This window comes from Bubalus bubalis, chromosome X, assembly GCF_019923935.1.
Source record: "Bubalus bubalis isolate 160015118507 breed Murrah chromosome X, NDDB_SH_1, whole genome shotgun sequence".
Lineage (NCBI taxonomy): Eukaryota > Metazoa > Chordata > Mammalia > Artiodactyla > Bovidae > Bubalus > Bubalus bubalis.
In genome coordinates this window covers 134,501,932-134,524,659 of record NC_059181.1, presented here as the reverse complement: position 1 = coordinate 134,524,659, position 22,728 = coordinate 134,501,932, and the positions used below count along the sequence as shown (strand labels likewise).

The 22,728-nt window shown below is 37.7% G+C and overlaps 1 protein-coding gene across 1 annotated transcript; it reads right to left on the bottom strand.

Annotated features, from left to right (window-relative positions):
* Positions 1-20,273: 20,273 nt before the first annotated feature.
* PRR32 (proline rich 32) lies at positions 20,274-22,450 on the bottom strand. Its single transcript, XM_006076040.4, has 2 exons — positions 22,102-22,450; positions 20,274-21,306 (listed from the first exon to the last, which is right to left on the bottom strand). The coding sequence occupies exons 1-2, from the start codon at positions 22,119-22,121 to the stop codon at positions 20,439-20,441; spliced, it is 888 nt and encodes a 295-aa protein (XP_006076102.2). The 5' UTR covers positions 22,122-22,450; the 3' UTR covers positions 20,274-20,438.
* Positions 22,451-22,728: the final 278 nt, after the last annotated feature.

The following is a 22,728-nucleotide window of genomic DNA, read 5'->3' as shown; positions in this document are numbered from 1 at the left end:
TTCACATCAGGTGGCCGAAGTATTGGAGTTTCAGCTTCAACATCAGTCCTTCCAATGAACACCCAGAACTGATCTCCTTTAGGATGGACTGGTTGGATCCCCTTGCAGTCCAAGGGACTCTCAAGAGTCTTCTCCAACACCACAGTTCAAAGGCATCAATTCTTCGGCAATCAGCTTTCTTTATAGTCCAACTCTCACATCCATACATGACCACTGGAAAAACCATAGCCTGACTAGATATATCTTTGTTGACACAGTAATGTCTCTGCTTTTTAATATACTGTCTAGGTTGGTCATAACTTTCCTTCCAAGGAGTAAGCGTCTTTTAATTTCATGGCTGCAATCACCATCTGCAGTGATTTTGGAGCCTAAAAAAATAGTCAGCCACAGTTTCCACTGTTTCCCAATCTATTTGCCATGAAGGGAAGAGACTGGATGCCATGATCTTAGTTTTCTGAATGTTGAGCTTTAAGCCAACTTTTTCACTCTCCACTTTCACTTTCATCAAGAGGCTTTTTTGTTCCTCTTCACTTTCTGTCATAAAGGTGATGTTATCTGCATATCTGAGGTTATTGATATTTCTCCTGGCAATCTTGATTCCAGCTTGTGCTTCTCCCAGCCCAGAGTTTCTCATGGTGTACTCTGCATATAAGTTAAATAAGCAGGGTGACAATATACAGCCTTGACATACTCCCTTTCCTATTTTGAACCAGTCTGTTGTTCCATGTCCAGTTCTAAATGTTGCTTCCTGACCTGCATACAGGTTTCTCAAGAGGCAGGCCAGGTGGTCTGGTATTCCCATCTCTTTCAGAATTTTCCACAGTTTATAGTGATCCACACAGTTAAAGTCTTTGGCATAGTCAATAAAGCAGAAGTAGATGTTTTTCTGGAACTCTGCTTTTTTGATGATCCAGTGAATGTTGGAAATTTGATCTTTGGTTCCTCTGCCTTTTCTAAAACCAGCTTGAACATCTGGAAGTTCACGGTTCATGCGTTGCTGAAGCCTGGTTTGGAGAATTTTGAGCATTACTTTACTAGTGTGTGCTGCTGCTGCTGCTATGTTGCTTCAGTCAAGTCTGACTCTGTGCGACCCCAGAGACAGCAGCAGTGTGTGAGATGAGTGCAATTTTGCAGTAGTTTGAGCATTCTTTGGCATTGCCTTTCTTTGGGATTGGAATGAAAACTGACCTTTTCCAGTCCTGTGGCCACTGCTGAGTTTCCCAAATTTGCTGGCATATTGAATGCAGCACTTTCACAGCATCATCTTTTAGGATTTGAAATAGCTCAACTGGAATTCCATCACCTCCACTAGCTTTGCTTGTAGTGATGCTTCCTAAGGTCCACTTGACTTAACATTGCAGGATGTCTGGCTCTAGTTGAGTGATCGCACCATTGTGATTATCTGGGTCGTGAAGATTTTTTTTGTACAGTTCTTCTGTGTATTCTTGCCACCTCTTCTTAATATCTTCTACTTCTGTTAGGTCCATACCATTTCTGTCCTTGATCGAGCCCATCTTTCCATGAATTGATCCCTTGGTATCTCTAATTTTCTTGAAGAGATCGCTAGTCTTTCCCATTCTATTGTTTTCCTCTACTTCTTTGCATTGATTGCTGAGGAAGGCTTTTTTTTTAATCTCTCCTTGCTATTTTCTGGAACTCTGCATTCAAATGGGTATATCTTTCCTTTTCTCCTTTGCTTTTTACTTCTCTTCTTTTCACAGCTATTTGTAAGGCCTCCTCAGACAGCCATTTTGCTTTTTTGCATCCCTTTTTCTTGGGGATGGTCTTGATCCCTGTCTCCTGTACAATGTCATGAACCTCCAGCCATAGTTCATCAGACACTCTGTCTATCAGATCTAGTCCCTTAAATCTATTTCTCACTTCCATTGTATAATCATAAGGGGTTTGATTTAGGTCATACCTGAATGGCTTAGTTTTTCCCCCCACTTTCTTCATTTTAAGTCTGAATTTGGCAATAAGGAGTTCATCATCTGAGCCACAGTCAGCTCCTGGTCTTGTTTTTGCTGACTATATAGAGCTTCTCCATCTTTGGCTGTAAAGAATATAATCAATCTGATTTCAGTGTTGACCATCTGGTGATGTCCATGTGTAGAGTCTCTTGGCAAAACTCTGTTAGCCTTTGCCCTGCTTCATTCTGTACTCCAAGGCCAAGTTTGCCTGTTACTCCAGGTGTTACTTGACTTCCTATGTTTGCATGCCAGTCCCCTATAATGAAAAGGACATCTTTTCTGGGTGTTAGTCCTAAAGGGTCTTGTAGGTCTCATAGAACCATTCAACTTCAGCTTCTTCAGCATTACTGGTTGGGGCATAGACTTGGCATAACACAAAAAAATTTAAAAGGTTAATTTTTCAATTAATTAACAATGAGACTATTAGTGTTTTGTGCACTATGACCAGTGGTGTGCTGGAGCCGTTCACAGTCTCTTGGCTTCACAGAGCCAGTTTTTTAAATTACAAGGAATATCTGAGCCAGTTGTTAAATAGTAGTTGGGAATAGGCTATGGTAGGAGTATTTACATCACAAGAATCACCAAATGCCTCATATCAAGGTTTTCTCCCCCCCTCCCTCGCCACATCCAGACCCAATTGTTAAACATTTACCAAACTGTAATTTACAGAGCTAGAGAAAAGAAGTCATGACTCAGAAGAGTAGATGGTTGTGCTTTCACTCTATTTTGATGAAGAGCAGTTTTGGTTGCTTTTCTCCCAATAATATCAACATTAACAATTGCTATTAGTTACCATTATAGGTATAGGTGTATGTGCCAAGAAACATGAAACTTTTCATACAATCTTTCCAACCCTTCTAGGTAGTTATATTTATATTTCTACAAAACAGTACTTTCAGACCTTGAGAAAATAGATATATTTTGAAAACTGCCACAGGTAGTAAATGTTAGAACTGAAATTTGAACTCAGAACTGTCTGATGGTATATTCCATATACTTATTACTTTAACAAATGTTTATCTTCATCTGGAAAAATTCTACCAGCATTTCAGTGTCCTATTTGAACATAAGTCATTTCCATGAAGTCTTCTCTACTAATAAGTTAGAAAATCACTGCTGACAGTGAGTGCAGCCATGAAATTGAAAGACACTTGCTCCTTGAAATGGAAGTTATGACAAACCTAGATAGTGTATTAAAAAGCAAAGACATCATTTCGCCAAAAAGGGTCCATGTATTCAAAGATACGGCTTTTCCAGTAATCGTGTATGGATGTGAGAGTTGGACCATCAAGAAGGCTGAGTGCTGAAGCATTGATGCTTTTGAATTGTGGTGCTGCAGAAGCCTCTTGAGAGTTCCTCGGACAGCAAAGTGATCAAACCATTGAATCCTAAAGGAAATCAACCCTGAATATTCATTGGAAAGACTGAGGACTGATGCAGAAGCTCCAATACTTTGGCCATCTGATGCAAAGACCTGACTGGTTGGAAAAAACCCTGATGCTGGGTGATGGCAAAAGGAGAAGTGGGCAGCAGAGGATGAAATGATTAGATGGCATCACCGACCCAATGAGCAAACTCTGGGAAATGGTGGAGGAAGGGAAGCCTAGTGTGCTACAGTCCATAGGGTTACAAAGAATTGGACACAATTTAGTGACTCAACAACAGCAACAGCAATAAGTTAGAATTGGCTTGTGATACTTTAAACTTTTATCATTATGTCTGATTTTCTAATAACATTTAACTTATGCTTCTATTTGTCCAAATTGTATCTGCTTCTTACTCCCTCTCCTGTTTTGTACTCAAGAACTTTTCATAAATGGATGTAAGAATGAATGAAAGTATAGGGTGACTGCTAATGTGTATGATGTTTCTTTTTTTTTTATAGCTCTTGGCAGGTTTTTTATTTTTTTTATTTATTATTATTATTTTTTTAATTTATTATTATGATTATTATTATTATTTTTTACTTTACAACATTGTATTGGTTTTGCCATACATCAACATGCATCCGCCATGGGTGTACACGTGTTCCCCATTCTGAACCCCCCTCCCACCTCCCTCCCCATACCATCCCTCCAGGTCATCCCAGTGCACCAGCCTCAAGCTTCCTGTATCCTGCATTGAACCTGGACTGGCGATTCATTTCTTATATGATATTATACATGTTTTAATGCCATTCTCCCAAATCATCCCCCCCTCCCTCTTCCACAGAGTCCAAAAGACTGTTCTATACATCTGTGTCTCTTTTGCTGTCTCACATACAGGGTTGTCACTACCATTTTTCTAAATTCCATATATATGCATTAGTATACTGTATTGGTGTTTTTCTTTCTGGCTTACTTCACTCTGTATAATAGGCTCCAGTTTCATCCACCTCATTAGAACTGATTTATTTATTTTTTTTTTTATTTTTAAACTTTACATAATTGTATTAGTTTTGCTAAATATCAAAATGAATCCGCCACAGGTATACATGTGTTCCCCATCCTGAACACTCCTCCCTCCTCCCTCCCCATTCCATCCCTCTGGGTCGTCCCAGTGCACCAGCCCCAAGCATCCAGTATCGTGCATCGAACCTGGACTGGCAAAATGTATTCTTTTTAATGGCTGAGTAATACTCCATTGTGTATATGTACCACAGTTTTCTTATCCGTTCATCTGCTGATGGACATCTAGGTTGCTTCCATGTCCTGGCTATTATAAACAGTGCTGCAATGAACATTGGGGTACACGTGTCTCTTTCAATTCTGGTTTCCTCGGTGAGTATGCCCAGCAGTGGGATTGCTGGGTCGTATGGCAGTGTATGATGTTTCTTCTGGGAACAATGTGAATGCTATGTGGTAATTAGATAGTGGTAATGATTGCACAGTTGTGATTTAAAATGGAGAAAAGACAGTGTCTTCAATAAGTGGTGTTGGGAAAACTGGACAGCTACATGTAAAAGAATGAAATTGGAACATCCCATAACATTATATGCAAAAATAAACTCAAAATTAATTAAATACTAAGTATAAGACTGGATACTTCAAGTCTCCTTGGGAAAAACAGACAGAATGCTCCTTGAAATAAATTTCAGCAATATTTTTGGGGGGATTTGTCTCCTAAAGCAAAGGAAATAAAAGCAAAAATAAACAAATGGGACCTATTTAAACTTAAAAGCTTTTGTACAGCAAAGGAAACCATTGCAAAAAGCTTTTGTACAGCAAAGAAAACCATTGCAAAATGAAGACACACTTCTGAATGGGAGAAAATATTTGAAAATGATGTAACTGAAAAGAGATTAATATCCAATATATATAAATAGCTCATACAAGTCAACATTTGAAAAAATAAAATAAAAATGGGCAGAAGAACTGAATAGACATGTTTCCAAAGAGGAAGTGCAGGTGGCCAACAGGCACATGAAAAGATGCCCAACATTGCTAATCACCAGGGAAATGTAAATCAAAACCACAGTGAGATATCTCCTCACACCTGTTAGAATGGCTGTCATCAAAAAGAACACAAATAGCAAGTGTTGGCAAGGATGTAGAGAAAAGAGAGCCCTTGTACACTATTGATGGGAATATAAATTGATGCAACCACTGTGGAAAACAGTACACAGGTTTCTTAAAAAAAACTAAAAATAGAACTAGCACAGGACCCAGAAATTCCAATCCTGAGTATATATCAGAAAACAAAAACAAAAAACACTAATTTGAAAAGATACATGCACTCCAATGTTCATAGCAGCATTATTTATAATTGCCAAAGTATAGAAGCAACCTAAGTATCCATCAACAGTGGAATAGATGAGGGTGTAATGAAATACTGCTCAGCCATAAAGAAGAATGAAATTTTGCCATTTGCAGCAACATGGATGGACTTGGAGGGTATTATGCCCTTCAAGGCAGAGAATGAAAGACAGAGAAAGACAAATGCTGTATGATATCACTTATATGTGGAATCTTAAAAAATACAACAAACTAGTCAATATAACAAAAAAAGGTAGATCCACAGATATAGAGAAAGGCCAGGAGGGGCAATATGGGGTTGGGGTGTGGGAGATACAAACTATTTGGTGTAAGATTGCTTCAAAGATGTATTGTATAACATGGAGAATATAGCATCTAGCTTGTAATAACTGTAAATGGAAAGTAACCTTTAAAATTATACAAAAAATTTAATGTTTAAGCTGAATTGAAAAGTATTATTGACTCATATAGGTTAAAATGGCAAATTTTATGATATATGAATTGTATCTCAACTTAGAAATTAAGATATAAAACTTTTCCAAAAACCTACATGTTTCCGCCATATGAAATTGTCTTTTTTGTCAATCAAAATCATTAACTAAGAAATTTAATAAAGTTTATTTTATTAATAGTAAGGAGTCCTTCCCACTAATATCATAAAACCAGGTAGTTTTCTAAATAGCACTAATAATTCTAATTGTAATGAATTCTCGATTCTAAAATACCATTGAATAGAGAAAAGCAAATAATCTCATTTGCATTGCCCGCCAATCTCATAATTTTTCTTTGTCTTAAGCTACTAGATCTTTGCTTGGTAGCTCATTTTTGGCATTACAAAAACTGAATTCCAATAATATTAAGACTCACAAGGATAAAATGAATCAAGACATACAAGATCACAGAACTTATAGGCTGAAATGGAGATGTAGACATAGAGAACAGACTTGGGGACCCAGTTAAGGGAAGGAGAGAGTGGGATGAATTGAGAGAGTAGCTTTGAAACCTATAGATTACCATGTGTAAAATAGATAGCTGATGGGAAGTTGTTATATGACACAGGACACTCAGTCTGATGTTCTGTGATGACCTAAAGGAGTGGGAAGGGGTGGGAGGTGGGAGGGAGGCTCAAGAGGGAGGAGTCATATGTATACCTATGGCTGATTCATGTTGACATATGACAGAAACCAACACAATATTTTAAAGCAATTATCCTCCAATTAAAAATAAATAAATTTCTAAAAAGCAGTGATCAAAAAACATACACACACACACATAAAAGAAATTTTATGCTGAGTAGCTGATAAAAATAAGAAACTCACAATCATTTATGGGTAGCAGTAGTCACGAGCTCTGGTACAGTCCTGCACACCATTTGGATGCTTCTAGAAAATTACAGTAAAACTTCTGTGCATTCAAGAATGTCATTATTCTGGGTAAACATAAATAAAGAAAATGCTGCTCGAAGGAAAACTCGAAAAGTTTGAATTGCAAAAACTGAGAAACAAAGGCAGAGGGAAAATAAAAATACCCATAAACTGAGTTTGGGCTTGGGACAGTCATTTATTGAAGGCATATTTAGCTTGTGAATTTTTCTGTTTCCATAGAGAAAATTACTCTGGGATATATTTGTTTCATTTGTTATCAAAGATGTTTTTAAGTTAAAGTGGAAAAACATAATTTCAACTTTTCAGCTTGTCTCTTGAGCAGGATGGTCAGTCATCTGATCATTGACAGAGTGTGAAGTATGAATATTTAAGGAAGTATTACCATAGGAGAAGCACTGAAAGGGGAGAAGGCATTGCATTTTTAATTATATATTTAATAAAAACTACAGAAGAAAATAAAGGCTAGTGAAAGACCATGAAGTGAAGGAAAGTCAAAGAAAGTGCCCTTCATCTTTGTCCTGGTGCTCTCTTACCCTCTCTTAACTCTGTATAAGATTTTCTTTAGAATGTTTTACTCTACAATCATAGAGTAGTGTGGAACAAGAGGTGTTAACTTCCTGAATTCAGTTTGTTCGCATACTATGACTTACTGCTATACAGATTCAAGTGTGTTACTTTTTAAAACTTGCAACTTCCCCCAACATAAAAAGTTATTTTTAAACCCCCAAATTAACAATGTAAGTGTTAGCCCTACTTCTAGTCACAGCATTATCACTGCTTTTGTTATGATAATACTACTGAATTGTAAACTTTTTAAAGGTGATCATCACACATTCTTTAGCATCTAGGTTGGTAATGGTTAGGTGATCTTTTCTCCAGTGATACCCATAGAATCTCTTACAGTTTCTCTTCCAGAGAGCATGCTGAGGTGACAAAGCCCTGGAATTTTACTTAAGAAGCCTGAGTTCTTGATCTGTGTGAGCATTACATTCCTTGAACACAAAATTGGATATTTGAATTAGCTTATTTCTAAGTGTCTAATATATGTATACCCATTTTCTATACAGATAACACCTATCTATTAATATTTCACTTTCAATGGATGTGATTTCCTCTTCCCTAAAAATATTCAGGAAAGTACATAGTTTAAGGAGATAATTATATAAAAATGAAGGTTCTTATTTCCCTTCTATATGATATTCATCATTATCCTAAGTGGAAATTTAAATGTGATCTATTTAAAGGGGAAATGCCACATTCATAGTATGCCTTTGAACAAAATATTTCATTGCATGCTCTGGAAAAATAGGAAAATAGCTTATTGTGCAGTTGAATGCATTTGTAACTGGTTAAATGGCCAGATACTCATAACACTGATTAATTGAGGAAGGTCTCTAGTGGAATGCCTCAGGACTTTGCATTGAAACTATTCCACGTTTCCTATTACCAGTGATTTTCATGAAATATTTTAAAACTACATGCCATAACTTGATATAAGGATAAAAAATATGTTACTACTTTGCAGTAAACATTTTTCAAATGACAGAGATTGTAAAAATGGACTTAAATCAGCAAAGGAGAATTTAAGGAGAGAAAAGTTAGGTAACTCTTGTGTCTAATTTTGAAGAATCACATAAAATAGAGCAAGGGAAATTTTAGCTTCCTAGCATCTTGAAGTTAAACAAGGCACAGGTGTTTCTGTTTACAACAAATTCAACAGAGGTCAAGACTATGTTGGTAGCCAAACAATCTAGTGAAGTATGGGTGAACGTCTGTCTAGACGCTACATATGTTTGATCCTGGATCCAGGAGATTTAATTATATAGTCACAATTTAAAGGAATAAGATTTTATGTTTTTAGTGTCATAGTTCAGAGGGAAAATAAGTTACCAAGTAAAAGTTTACTCAGTGTTTGTAGGAATACAAAGAACAAAGTGTGCTAAGTCTCTTCAGTCATGTCCAACTCTTTGAGACCCTATGGACCGGAGCCAGGCTCCTCTGTCCATGGGATTCTCCAGGCAAGAATACTGGAGTGGGTTGCCATGCTCTCTTCCAGGGGATCTTCCCATCCCAGGGATGGAACCCAGGTCTCCTGCTATGGCAGGAAGGCTCTTTATCACTAACGGCACCTGGGAAGCCCACGAAGAACAATAATGGTGTGTCAAATTTTAAGGAATATATGTATTTGATGTTATATTTCAAATGAAAATAACTGAATACTTTCCACTTAGTGATGGTGTAATATCTAGGTATAGAGAGCAGCCCCTGGTGCAGTACTATGTTGTGAATTTACTGAAGGTTGTCTATGGAGACCTGGAAGGAAGTTGATACCAACATGTGACTTCACTCTGCACACAGTTTCTAAGTGGTCAAGTATGTTAGGGCTGTTCCTCCAATCTATGCCTTTGCAATTGCACTTAGGATAAAATCCAAGCTCTGCATGGCCACAGGTGTCTGCATAGTCTGGACCTGCTTACCTTTCCTACCTCACTTGGTGTTCTTCTTTTCACAACCCTTTAATCCTGGTGGTCTTGGGATATATCCAATGTGCAGTACAACTCATTTAATGTACCTAAAACAGATTGAGAATGCCTGTAATATGTAGCTCATGTGTGCAAAAAATGCAACTCAAGTAACATTGGTGCAGCTTTGTCTAGGAAAGATTAAGAAATTTTATAAATACAACATCAAAGTATTATTTATGCAGTTATAGTTATAATCATCAAATTTCACCACAGCTTTCTCAAAGTCAGGACTTCTAAGTAAACCAAATTTAACTTTAAAAGATTTTACCCATAACATCTTTCCATTGAAAATATGACAAATCATGGATAATATTTATCACATGGATCAGTGGCAAAAAATTATTAATTTTTGTTCTATTAGTGAGCATGATAGACTGAACTAAAATGCTTCTATCATTCACTTAAAATAAAATCTTCCTAAATCCCTGGAGTTGAAGGTCTAGATAGACTGAAAAGGAATATAGGAAGAAAAGAAATTGAAGATACAGTATTGTGGCATGGTTTTGATTAAAGTGAACATTTTCTAAGCTTTGTAGTTAACGAATCTTGCATATGGACATTATAGTTGCTCTTAATCTGCTTTCAGAATACTGATGCAAATATTAAAAAATAATGAACTAACAAGATTGTTTGTTAATGCCACATAAAAGTGCTAATTACACACTTTCTGCCTATAGCTAAACCCAAAAGACATTGTCTAAGAAATTTTTAAATAAGCTTCTTCACTAGAAACGTGAATACAGCTGAGTGGCATGATGAATTTCCATTTAAGGACCTCAGTGATAACTCACCCTTTAAAAAATAATAATAATAAATACAGAAAAATACAGCATGTTAAAGGTATTCAGGGAGCGAAGTTATTTTGCTCATGCAAAGTGACTCATTAATATATTTATACATGATATTCAACATATGCTATAAATGGTAGATTTCATACTGAACTATATTTAGTCCATATTTGTGGGCTTATTATATTGGAAGATTGTTGTGAATTTCAGTGTTATTTTTTTTTAATATTTCAATACTGTCAGTCATAGCAGTAATTTTCCAAAGTATGTTTGAAATGTTAGCCTAGTGTTTGAGTTTTAGGGTTTTAGCTATATTTCTACATTATTCTCACTGAAAAGTTTTTTTTTTTTTACACAGGAGCAAGAGAAATGCTTCACAGGACTTTTACTTTGTAGAAATGCCATTAAAGCAACTGCCTTTTGTCAATTATATTTTTAATTTAGTTTTTCATATGAATCCATTTTCTATGCCTAATGGTAGCTTTTTAGCAGGTAATTTGTATTTGAGAGCCTGCTGGTCTTTGATCATGTACTGGACATATTGAAATGACAATTATTTTTAAAATTCTATCAACATTGACATTGTGGTTTCTCTAAACTATGCTCATGCTTTTTAATGATTTTCCAGTCATATTGAATATGAATATATTCGGACCCATTGGTTATTAGCCTGAACCACAGGTAGTAGCTGCTGCTTCTATGAACAAATCAGAAAAAGTATCCACTCCAGGTGGACAAATTAGAAAAAGTTACCTTTCCTCAAGTGTACTGTTTAGCAAGTAGGATAGTACAAACTGAATTTCAATCCCTGCTTTTACCATTTTGGCTAGACACCCTTGTGCAGTATACAAACTGTAGGATCATATCCTTGGTGGACTTGCTCTTAATAGTCACTTTAAAGTGTAATTATCAGACAAGTCATAGAAAACAATTTATACTGAGTACGTTGCTGCCAGGGTTAGGTTATATGCAGCTTTAAAATGCTTAAGTCATTCATGCTTGTCTTAACTTCCTATTTTTAAATTGCTCACATTCAACAGGAAACAGGGTAGAATGAAAAGACATTGAGCCAAAAATTGTGATAATCTGAGCACCTTTGTTCCTGCCTGGATCAGAAACATGACTCACCTACATGCTTCTGAAATTTTTCTGGCTACAGTTAACGCATGAGGGTCCAGGCTGTTGAAATTAAAACAAGGATCATTGTAGTTCAATGGAAAATCAAGAGCTTTGCAGTTAGAAAAGATGGAAATATGAAAGGGTTGTTAAACTGAACTAAAGAGCCTCTTGATGAAAGTGAAAGAGAGAGAAAAAGTTGGCTTAAAACTCAACATTCAGAAAAGTAAGATCATGGCATCTGGTCCTATCACTTCATTGCCAATAGATGGGGAAACAATAGAAACAGTGACAGACTTTATTGTTTTGGGTTCCAAAATCACTGCAGATGGTGACTGGGACCACAAAATTAAATGACACTTGCTCCTTGGAAGAAAAGCTATGACAACCTAGACAGCATTTTAAAAAGAAGAGACATTACTTTGCCAACAAAGGTCTGTCTAGTCAAAGCTATGGTTTTTCCAGTAGTCATGTATGGATGTGAGAGTTGGACTATAAAGAAAGCTGAGCACAGAAGAATTGATGCTTTTGAACTATGGTATTGGAGAAGACTCTTGAGAGTCCCTTGGACTGCAAGGAGATCCAACCAGTCAATCATAAAGGAAATCAGTCCTGACTTCATTGGAAGGACTGATGCTGAAGCTGAAACTCCAATACTTTGGCCACCTGATACAAAGAACTGACTTATTGGAAAAGACCCTGATGCTGGGAAAGATTGAAGGTGAGAGAAGGGAATGACAGAGGATGAGATGGTTGGATGCCATCACCAACGGGGTGGACAGGGAAGGCTGGCATGCTGCAGTCCATGGATCATGAAGAGTCGGACATGACTGAGTGACTGAAGTAACTAACTATACCTACGTGCATGACGTTGCTTTAGCAGACCTGTCTGCATTTGACTCTTTGTCTGAACCTGCCATATAGGTCAGGTCCCATTTTCTGTTCAGGGTCCTGATTCCTAGCTCCTCACCTCTTTGCACTGACCTCCCACCCTCAACTCATTGACACACAATGTCTTGGGAAGACAAGTGTCAGCTAAATAACAAATCTTGGCTAAAACCACTGAAGTAGGGCAGTAGGGCCTCATTTCACAAAAGATCAAGAAACCATAATTTGCAAAAGTAGAGTGCTCCTGAGTTAGTCTTATTCTTTGACATGAAAATGAAAGTGAGAGTGTTAGTTGCTTCAGTTGTGTCCGACTCCTTGCGACCCCATGGGCTGCAGTCCACCAGGGTTCTCTGTCCATGGAATTCCCCAGGCAAGAATACTGGAGTGGGTTGCCATGCCCTCCTCCAGGTAGTCTTCTCAACCCAGGGATTGTACCTGTGTCTCCTACATTGCAGGCAGATTCTTTACCACCAGAGCCGCCAAGGAAGCCTAAAACTCTTTCACAGAAACCTCTATAACTAGTCCCATCACATATGATTTTTTTCTCACTTTCTCTGAGTACTCATTCGTTTAAAATTATAATTGCAAAATATATTATTCTGCTTTCTATTATACAATTGTTTCATTAAAGTGCAGAGCTGAAAGAGACTGTAGAAATCATATATGATTTCCTTTCATCACAACTCCTAAATTTTGCTATATGGGACTTCCCTGGTAGCCCAGCGATTAGGACTTCATCTTTGCTCCCTGATGGGAAAGTTAAGATCTCACATGGCTTGCAGCCAAAAGAAACCAAAACCTTAAAACAGAAGCAATATTGTAACAAATTCAATAAAAAAATGGTCCATATTAAAAAAATCTTTAAAAAATAAAAAAGATTTGTTTACAAAACTAAAAAAATTATAATTATAAAAATTCAAAAATATAGATAAGCAAAGAGAAGAAACTTGATCATACTGTCACGTATGTTTGAAATTTTCATTTTAAATGCATATAAACATTTTCATTTTTTAAATTATAGTTCTCTGTTATTGTTCTGATGTGGACATTATGTTCTGTCATCTGAATGGACCACAATTTAATTGGACAATTGTCTGTTTTGAAAAGTTTAGTTTATTTCTAAATGTTTCTTACATAATGATGAGATGAGCCTAATCACAGATATAAAGTTATGAATTCTTGGATAAAAGAACATTACAGTTTTAAAGAATTTGTTTAATATTGTAACATGCTCTCACTAAATGTTCTCCCACTTATATTCCTATGAATAGTGTATGAGGGCACACATATGCCCAACCTTCCCCAACAAAGGATATAATCATGTGAAAGAAACTTTGCCAATTATGACAGAGAAAAATGTATTTTTAAAATTTATACTTACAAACTTATGATTTTATATGTTTATTAGCTATTTTAATTTTTTCTCTTGTAAATTTCCTGTTAATGTCATTTATTCATTTTATATGAAGATATACACTTTTTATTTTGACTAACAAAATTTTTTTAATAACACTTAAACCTTTCTGTAGATATCCTGCATATTTTCCGCCAAGCTTTTCATTTGCTTTTAAAATCTGTTTATGATAATTTTGACACATAGATCATTTAATACTGTCATCTGTTTTGATTTCTGACATTATCATGAGATCACAATTCTATAAATATTATTTCACTTATATTCTCTTCTAGTATTTATGGGCATTTTTATTTTCTTATTTACATTTATATCTTTAATACATTTGAAACACATTTAGAAAGATGGTATAATAAGAAGATTCTGACACTGCCACTAAGTCACATGTTGTTCTTGGTCAAATAACTAAATCTCTTGAATCTCAGTTTTTGTAAACTGATAACCTATCAGACCAACAGAAGAGGTGGAAATTCTAAATACAGACACATGACCAGAAGAGAAATCCTTCTACTATAAAGTGTATGTCTTCTATCACTGAAGATAAGCAAACATTTTCTTAGTAATGAGTCACTTTCACAGGTGTCTATTTGGTTTTAATTTTCTGTAGCATCCAGTGGAGAGCTATTCATACAATGTGTCTTCCATTAATGCACATTGAATGACTTTAGTCTTCAAGCCCATAGATTCTGTTTTACACTCTGATTTTTCTTTTTTTTTTTTAGTTTTGGCTTAATGAGCCTCAGACCCAAGACCTAAGGTCTCTTACCAGTTTCCCAATTAAGGGTTGATTAACCTTTGTAAGCTTCACTGCTGGCTATGTTAAAAGGATAACACTATCAAGTTAAATAGAGAAGGTATCATTTAGGCATTGGAATTGGCATTTTCCTTATATAACTTCACTAACTTCACTTCATATCAAATACTTGAAGGAGAAATGAGCTTTTACACTGTTTTGAAGTGATATGTACATGGATTTATTTGACTACTGATGTTTGCAGTATTAATGAATCATGAAGTTGAACAATTCGAGATGCACATACATTGCAACTGGTTTGTAAAAATGCCTAGCACTGAACCGATAAAGTTTATATGAAGTCTGAAGGATTGTTTATGAACTATGTCATGTCATTCTGTTAAATTTGGGGTCATTTGTGATTTTACTGAGAGTTTTCATTAGACTCTCTCATACATATTTTTAATTATGAAACATTATATTTGATTATTTTCCTTCAAGGGTGACTTATTACTGATACAAGATTTTAAATATTGCTCTATTTATGGGTAATCAACTTTTTAGTTGGGGCATTAAATAGTATCTTCAACACATTGATTGTAGAGTAAATTGTTAATAGCTATTAAGCACCAATGAGCATTAACACAATGTGTGAGGATTTTACACCTGAAGGAAGTATAAATATGCCCACTGAGAAAAATAATGGATTACTTGGTTTCTGGATGAAGTATGATTAATAAAGCCAACAACTTCTCCTCATAAAACTATGATTTAATGGGCAGAGTGAAAAGGCAAAATTAGAAAAAGATCAGTGTACCTTGCTAGAGGGAAAAAGTTTAAATTTAGAAAGAAAAACAAGCTTGGGGTCTGATATATCTGAGCACTTGAAGACAGAATACTCTTTTGTGAGCCTAATTCATTTCATACCCATTTCGCTAATAAAGTAACCTGGATGATGGTGAGTTTGCTTGTCAAGACCAGTTTGGGGGATTGATGAAACCTAAACCAGAAAGGGCTTCCAGTTTCACATAGGCAACATGAGATTGGCTGCTATCTAAAGAGAGATGATATTTATAGAAAGGAATGGAGTGGCGGAGATAGATTCATTTTAGGAAGGCTGGTTAGTGTTTCTCTAATCATCTCATCCCCACCCTCTCCAATATGTGGCTCCTACACAGGGCCCTTTCTGTCATGAAACACTTAATCCATATAACTTCCTTCCTTTCAAACTGCCTCTTTCTGTCTCCCCTGGATTGTATTTTCCCATATCCAAATGTATTACTTTTCCCACAGTATTTTCAATATGCAGCTGCTTCCTCTTCAAAAGTACTTCATCTCTTCTCAACTGACAGTGGCCCTGCCCCTCTCTATTTTTAATCCTCTTTCTCCATCTGTTTTTCTCTTTCTCACATGCATAAGTGCTATCTGTCAACCCCCATGTACCCCATGTTGCTTTGCTTCTGAGTCAAAGCTTTTACAGTTAGAGTGTTAGATGAAGTCAGTTATAAGTATATATTTCCCAATAAATCATACAATTAAACATGCTTAGACAGACGAAGCCCTTTATGATAGGAACAATGGAGTTGTGTGCTTTATTCAGAGCTGAGAAAAATGTGGTCAATTTTGTTGTTGTCGTTTGGTCACTCAGTCATGTCTGACTCTTTGCAACCCTATGGACTATAGCCCACCAGGCTCCTCTGTCCATGGGATTTCCTAGGCAAGAATACTAGAGTAGGTTGCCATTTTCTTCTCCAGGGGATCTTCCCAAACCAGGCATCAAACCTGCGTCTCCTGCATTGCAGGCAAGTTCTTTACCACTGATCTACCAGGAAAGAACTGTGGTCAGCTCACCTCCCTAAAATATTGTGGGACATGACTTCATTCTCATAAAAGCAATAGTAGCATCACTTCAGGAAACTGAGTTCCACAGATAGTTTCTTTGAGAAATTGGGATACTGAGAAAGTCTTTCTGAATGGCAAAGGTGGGTGAGAAAGCATATGTATTTAGTTAGTCTTTGGCAAGAGTAGCACCTTCTCAAGCACTTAAGAAAATGACTGCATAATGAAGCACAATTTTTCTCACTTCTCAAATCTAGACTTGATTGGATAAATGCTATACATTTCCATTATTACAAGAAAAAATGAATATCATCACAGAAAAACAGATGGGTTCTTTCACTTAATTTAGTCTCATCACTTGCTCTTTCTGTGGGAATATCACTCAATCCAGCTTATTATAAAGAAGACATGCAACATTTTGTGCTAGCTATAGAATTAACCTATGACATGACATAGTGTTCTTGATCTGTGTAAAATTTCTTTTAACTCTGGTTTTGGCCCATTGATCTTGAAATAGAGTCATTTTATATAGTTCTGTATTAGTGCCTTTAAAAATCTACACCTCTCAATAGCACTTGCTAATGTAATGCCATTGTTACAGCACAGTTTTGGAGAAGGAAATGGCAACCCACTCCAGTATTCTTGTCTGGAAAATCCCATGGATGGAGGACCCTGACAGGCTACAGTCCATGGGGTCTCAAAGAGTTGGACACCACTGAGTGACTTCACTCAGTCACAGTACAGTTTAATAATTATGGAAGGATATATATATATATATATATATATATATATATATAAAACATTTATTAGCAGTCATGAAATAAACTACTTGTTCCAGAGTAGATGAAGATAGTACTATGATCTCAACTTTAAGTCTCCAATGAAAATAAATTCTTTGGTCCTGTTTAGTGTTTGTTATAATAATTCTCAGAAAACCAAGGTGTAATTTTAATGTTACTTTGGTTTATGAAAGACTATAAGCTTTAAAAATTTTATAATTTGAACCTTAACCTTTTCCATATTCTACTGTTTGATTGGTTGCATGTGTACCTTTCAATCAGGCTACAGAAGTTATAAACAGTAGAAAATAGAAATGGCTAATGAATCACACTTTGGGACACAGAAAAGGTAAAAGTTGTACAGTTTTTCCTTATCTTCTAGGAGAAGGCAATGGCAAACCACTCCAGTACTCTTGCCTGGAAAATCCCACGGACAGAGGTGCCTGGTAGGCTGCAGTTCGTGGGGTCGCTAAGAGTCGGACACAACTGATGGCCTCACTTTCACTTCTCACTTCATGCATTGGAGAAAGAAATGGCAACCCACTCCAGTGTTCCTGCCTGGAGAATCCCAGGGACGGGGGAGCCTGGTGGGCTGCCATCTCTGGGATCGCACAGAGTCGGACAGGACTGAAGTGACTTAGCAGCAGCAGCAGCAGAGAACATATAGGACATTAAAATTCTAATGCTACAGTCTTGTGACAAAGAATATAATGAGGACAATAAATAATAAACATTACATCATGAATCTTCTCTTGACAATGATGATAACTTACAATAGGAAATACTTAACCCATTCTCATTACTATCAGGAGAAAAAGGCTACTTTTTTGATGTTTATCTTTCTTTCTGGCACTTAGAAGCTACATAAACCACAGAAAAGAAAAAGAAAACATATATATTCAAGAGTATTGAATACATTGAATTATATGCACTTTCCAGAATGAATAGAATATTTTGGTACAGGATTAATTTTAGCTCATCTTGCACCAGAATAATTTAAAATAGCCATTTCAAGGCAAATCATGTGTTTAAAAATGGGTGTTTTGCAGTCATTGAGGATGTTGGAACCTACAATAATAAAGTAATTCCATACAGAGGCTCTGAATAAGCAAACATATTTACATTTCACTTACATTTAACAACAGGATCCCTGTTGATATTTGATATTTGTGTTTACTGAAACTTGTTATATAGGCATAGAGCTCTGCATCAACTAAAGAAAATGTGCATCTCATATGGCACAGCAGTATAAAGAAAACTTCAGTGCCTCAATTTGATAATAGTTATTTTTTTTCATACGATAGGTGTTCAGTTTTTTGAAATGTAGAAAATAGTACACAGAGGGTATTAGGAAAGAGAACAGAGAGCTTAAAAAGAGCAGACTGTGTTGGTGGCACTTTCTTGTTAGAGTGAATTTGTCATGGATTGTGGTAATTGTGGGCAAAGTCTTTCTGAGCGTTTATTGGAGCTACTTCTTTTGAGAAGGAAAATGTGTCCTATTCGGCTGTCACTTACCACACCTTTTGGCAACTCTCCAGAGATGCTGCACCGCCGTTGACACAACAACTTGATTTCCTGTCAAAATATCTTTTAACATTTGGCTCAAAAGATATTTTTGAGGACTCTAAGCATGCACAACTCTTCTGTTCATTAAGGCCGAAAATCCAATAAGTGTTTGGTACGCTGGGACTCAGATACCTCAGAGTGAGCAGCTGTCAAATGATTTGCTGAATACTTTTGCTCAACCCACCACAGTGAATTGATGGAACTGTGCCAGCTTCAGGATGTACAAAGTGAGAGGAATCTTAGCAAGAGCTATCCAAATGCTCCTTTAAGCCTTGCACTACCACGTGGACATTTAGAACAATCCATTGTGAGACAAATGGAGAAAAGAAACTTCATGGATTCATGAGCCCTTTTCCTCAGAGTGGTGAAGAACCCCCTATTGGTGTGAAGAACACATTAATGGTTTTGATTATAGGTTAGGTGTCTTTGTAGGCTTCCTGGTGGCTCAGGTGTAAAGAATCGACCTGCAATTTAGGAGACCTGGGTTCAATCCCTGGGTCAGGAAGATCTGCTGGAGAAGGAAATGGCAACCTACTCCAGTGTTCTTGCCTGGGAAATCCCATGGACAGAGGAGCCTGGAGAGCTACAGTCCATGTGATCACAGAGTTGGACATGACTGAGCGACACTTTGAACACTTTAGGTGTCTGTGGATTTTGACAGCCTTTTACTGACTGCTTACATCACCTCCATCATCAGCTTTGTGCATAACAAATACTTATTGGAAGAATTATACTGTACAGATATTTCTAATTTAGTGTTTCTTCAGAGACAGTGGCAGTGTGTTTAGGACCACTGCCTGAATGACATTGTATAGAGGTCAGAATGGCCATCCTTCCTCCCTGCATGCTGTGCCCATATCTTTGCCACTTGAACTTGAAGAAGCTCCCATCTGGGCTTTTGATAATCTCAGAGCCATCATGATAATGGGGTGCTGTAATGCATTATGAAGAGTATAAACATTGCAGCATCAGAGAAAATAATTCCATAGGAGTGAAACATTTTCATTTGCCTTTAAAAGTTCTGAGTATATAGTTCAGAAGAACGGGTGAAGGGCTCAGCTTGGTTTCATCTTGTGCCTGGACGTCTATCAAGCCAGCCCTATCTATACTATGTACTTGCACTGGTGAAATGTTGAGAGACAAACACTGGTTCATGCTTGAAGCAATGATGTAGAACTCTTCCAATGAAATGTTGGCCCCATTATTTTCACCTCAGTCTTATCTTTTAGCATTTGTGCATTTTTCTCTATTATCTGGACTTGGGTCTACCTTTTGGACCTTATCTTCGTTTACCCATTCAACACTGAGCAACCCCCATAGCTTTAGGTGGGTAGGAATTTCCTGCTCCAGACTTGGCCAAGTCTAACAAGAACCCAACCACCTTCTCCCATAGTCACAGCTGCAAGTTAGTGGTGGGGATTCAACTAAGCTATTTAGAAAACACTAGCACATAACTGTTTTCATTTCCTTAAAAGGTGAAAACAAAATCCAAGGCTTTGGCTCCCAGAGTGGCATTTTGAAAAATAATTCACAATATTTCAAAGTTTAGAATCTTTATTGAATTTCCAAGTATGTAAGGCACATTAGTGCCTGTAAAGAGGGTAGAGGGTTTCAAATATAAAAGCGTAAATGAGTAACTTTCATCTATTTTTTTCCAACATTTTTTCCCCTCCTTCCTTTTTTTTCTTTTTTTTTCTGCTATCAGTTGTTCTCTCTGTTTGAGGATGCAGGAGCAGGCATTCCCCAAGAAGGGAAATCGGCAAAACAGGAAGGCAGTGGAGGACCAAATATTGGGGGAGGAGCAAAAGCCATAGGCATAGCCAGAAACGGATTGAAACTCGGAGGTCCAGGAGGAATGAAGCAATGAGCAGTAGTGCAGGAACGTAAACCTGTAGTGCTGGAGGCCAAGGGCATAGGCCTTGGCCAGTTCTTCACAGGGTGCCGCGGGCCTCCCAGTGGAAAAGAAACACGAGCCAACCTCTCCTTTCCCGTCACTCTCGTGCTTCCTGGAGGCAACTCCATCATTATCCCCGATCTAAGGGTCGAGATGTGTGTAGGGCCTCTTACTTGAGGGCCCCTGGATGGAAAGAATCCTTGACCCCGTGGCAAAGCCACATATAACCCTGCATTGCTGCCACCTCTCTCAGTGCCCCCATTGCTGACCTTTGTTCCCCCCACCATCAGTGCGGGAGGGCTGCCAGAGAATTCCTGGGACACTTTGTTAATAGAATCTTGCCCTCTCTGCCTCCAGCCTGCCGGCCCCTCAGAGCTATTTACTTCTCCTGTTGCTAGGGGCTCTTCCGCAACAGCAGGTGGTGGCCCATACGGGGGTTTGAGAGCTCTCGAGCCATCGACAGGAATGCAAGATCCTGTTCTCTCCGAGGGGCGCTCCAGTCGGTCTCTTGCCAGATCGCTCAGCACCTTGAAGGGCGGTCTCAGCGGGACTCGAGGGTGGCCCCAGGACCCTGCATCATCCTTCGGGCACTGGAAGGGCAGTCTGGGCCTCGGCTCCCGGTTCCCGTTTTCAGCTGCAGCTACTGCTGTGGGTGAAGGGGCGTGCCCTCCAAGGCTTGCCAAAACAGAAATCAATCAGTTAATAAAAATGACAATGTGGTGACCAGAAAATATCTGAAATACGTGATGGATCGAACTCGCTGGAATGAAATATACTGTGGGAAAGGGAGAGCCTGATCTCCTCCCTGGTGTAGTCAGCAAACACTTGTTCAATTTACTTGCCCTTCATCAGGCGGCCTCTTGAGATTCAGGCTTTGGGGTTTCCCTTTATGGCTGACCTGTGGCTCCACCCCGTTCCCTATATTCCCACCTCCTCAAGGTTGGATAAACACCAGGAAGCTGAGAAAACACCAGTCCTTTCCGTCAAAGCAGGATATATGATCCACAGGATATATGATCCACTAAAACCTATCATTTAGATTCTGACAGGAGTGCTCTGGAAAGTCCTATGAGGGAAAACTTTTTTTTTTTTCCTTCCACATAAGTCTAAGAAAGCTTAGTTGTGTTAACAGACACTTCCGTTTGTTTCTCTTTCATGAAGCATCATTCAACATTTATACCATCTTGTGTTAAAATTTTCTTTAATTCAACCCACACCACACCCCAGAGTAAGAATTTCCTTATATTTAAACACCAAACTTTAGACTAAGGATTTGCAATTTTTTGTTTCAAAATTACATTTAAAACTCCAGTGTTCTTAGTGCCTGAATTTATATCTTTCACGCTTTTGTCTGGGATCCCTTTCTACATCCCAGGCAACCCACTTGGCCCTATCACTCTTAACACAGGAAAACAATTCAAACTGCCTTTTGACTTCAAATTAAACAGTTGCGCTCAGTTTTGTACTTACACATTTTCAATGCAAGCCATGGAGGAATTTGATCAGGAAAGCCTTCTTGAGGTGATGGAGAAAACCAGCTGAATGCCCACCCAGACCAGCTCAGTCTGGAGAAATGACTGGTGCTTCTTCCTTAGAGCAGCTTGGCAGGTCGAATGAAGCTGGGAACCAACTGGTTCTTTCTAGATTTGGAGTCCTCTTTCTGAGGTTACCAATTGCTAGGGAAGGGAGGGAGAAAGGGAGATGGGAAGAGGAGGAGGGGAGAAGTCTGTGACACTCCTCTAAAGCTAAATGTATGATTCCTTTTCACACAGTAGTAGATGAACTTAAGGGCATTCCCTGCTTTAACCCTGTTGCAGCCCAGATGGAAACACATTGCAAGATGATTTTAGAAGACTCGTGGTGGCATGGCCTTTTGTTAAGAATTCTTTCTGAAGCTTTATTTAGAAAAGGTAGTCATCACATCTCTTCTTCCAGGTTGAAATGACAAGCACTGAGTAGAGTACCATGTCTAATCTTGTAATTTAAATTTCCACTATTAACTTGGAGGAGAATGGAGGGTGGGGGGGATAAATTGCTTTGCAATTTGAGTTTTCTTGTGAAGATGAAACAAGAGAAACGCTATAAAAAATTCCTCTA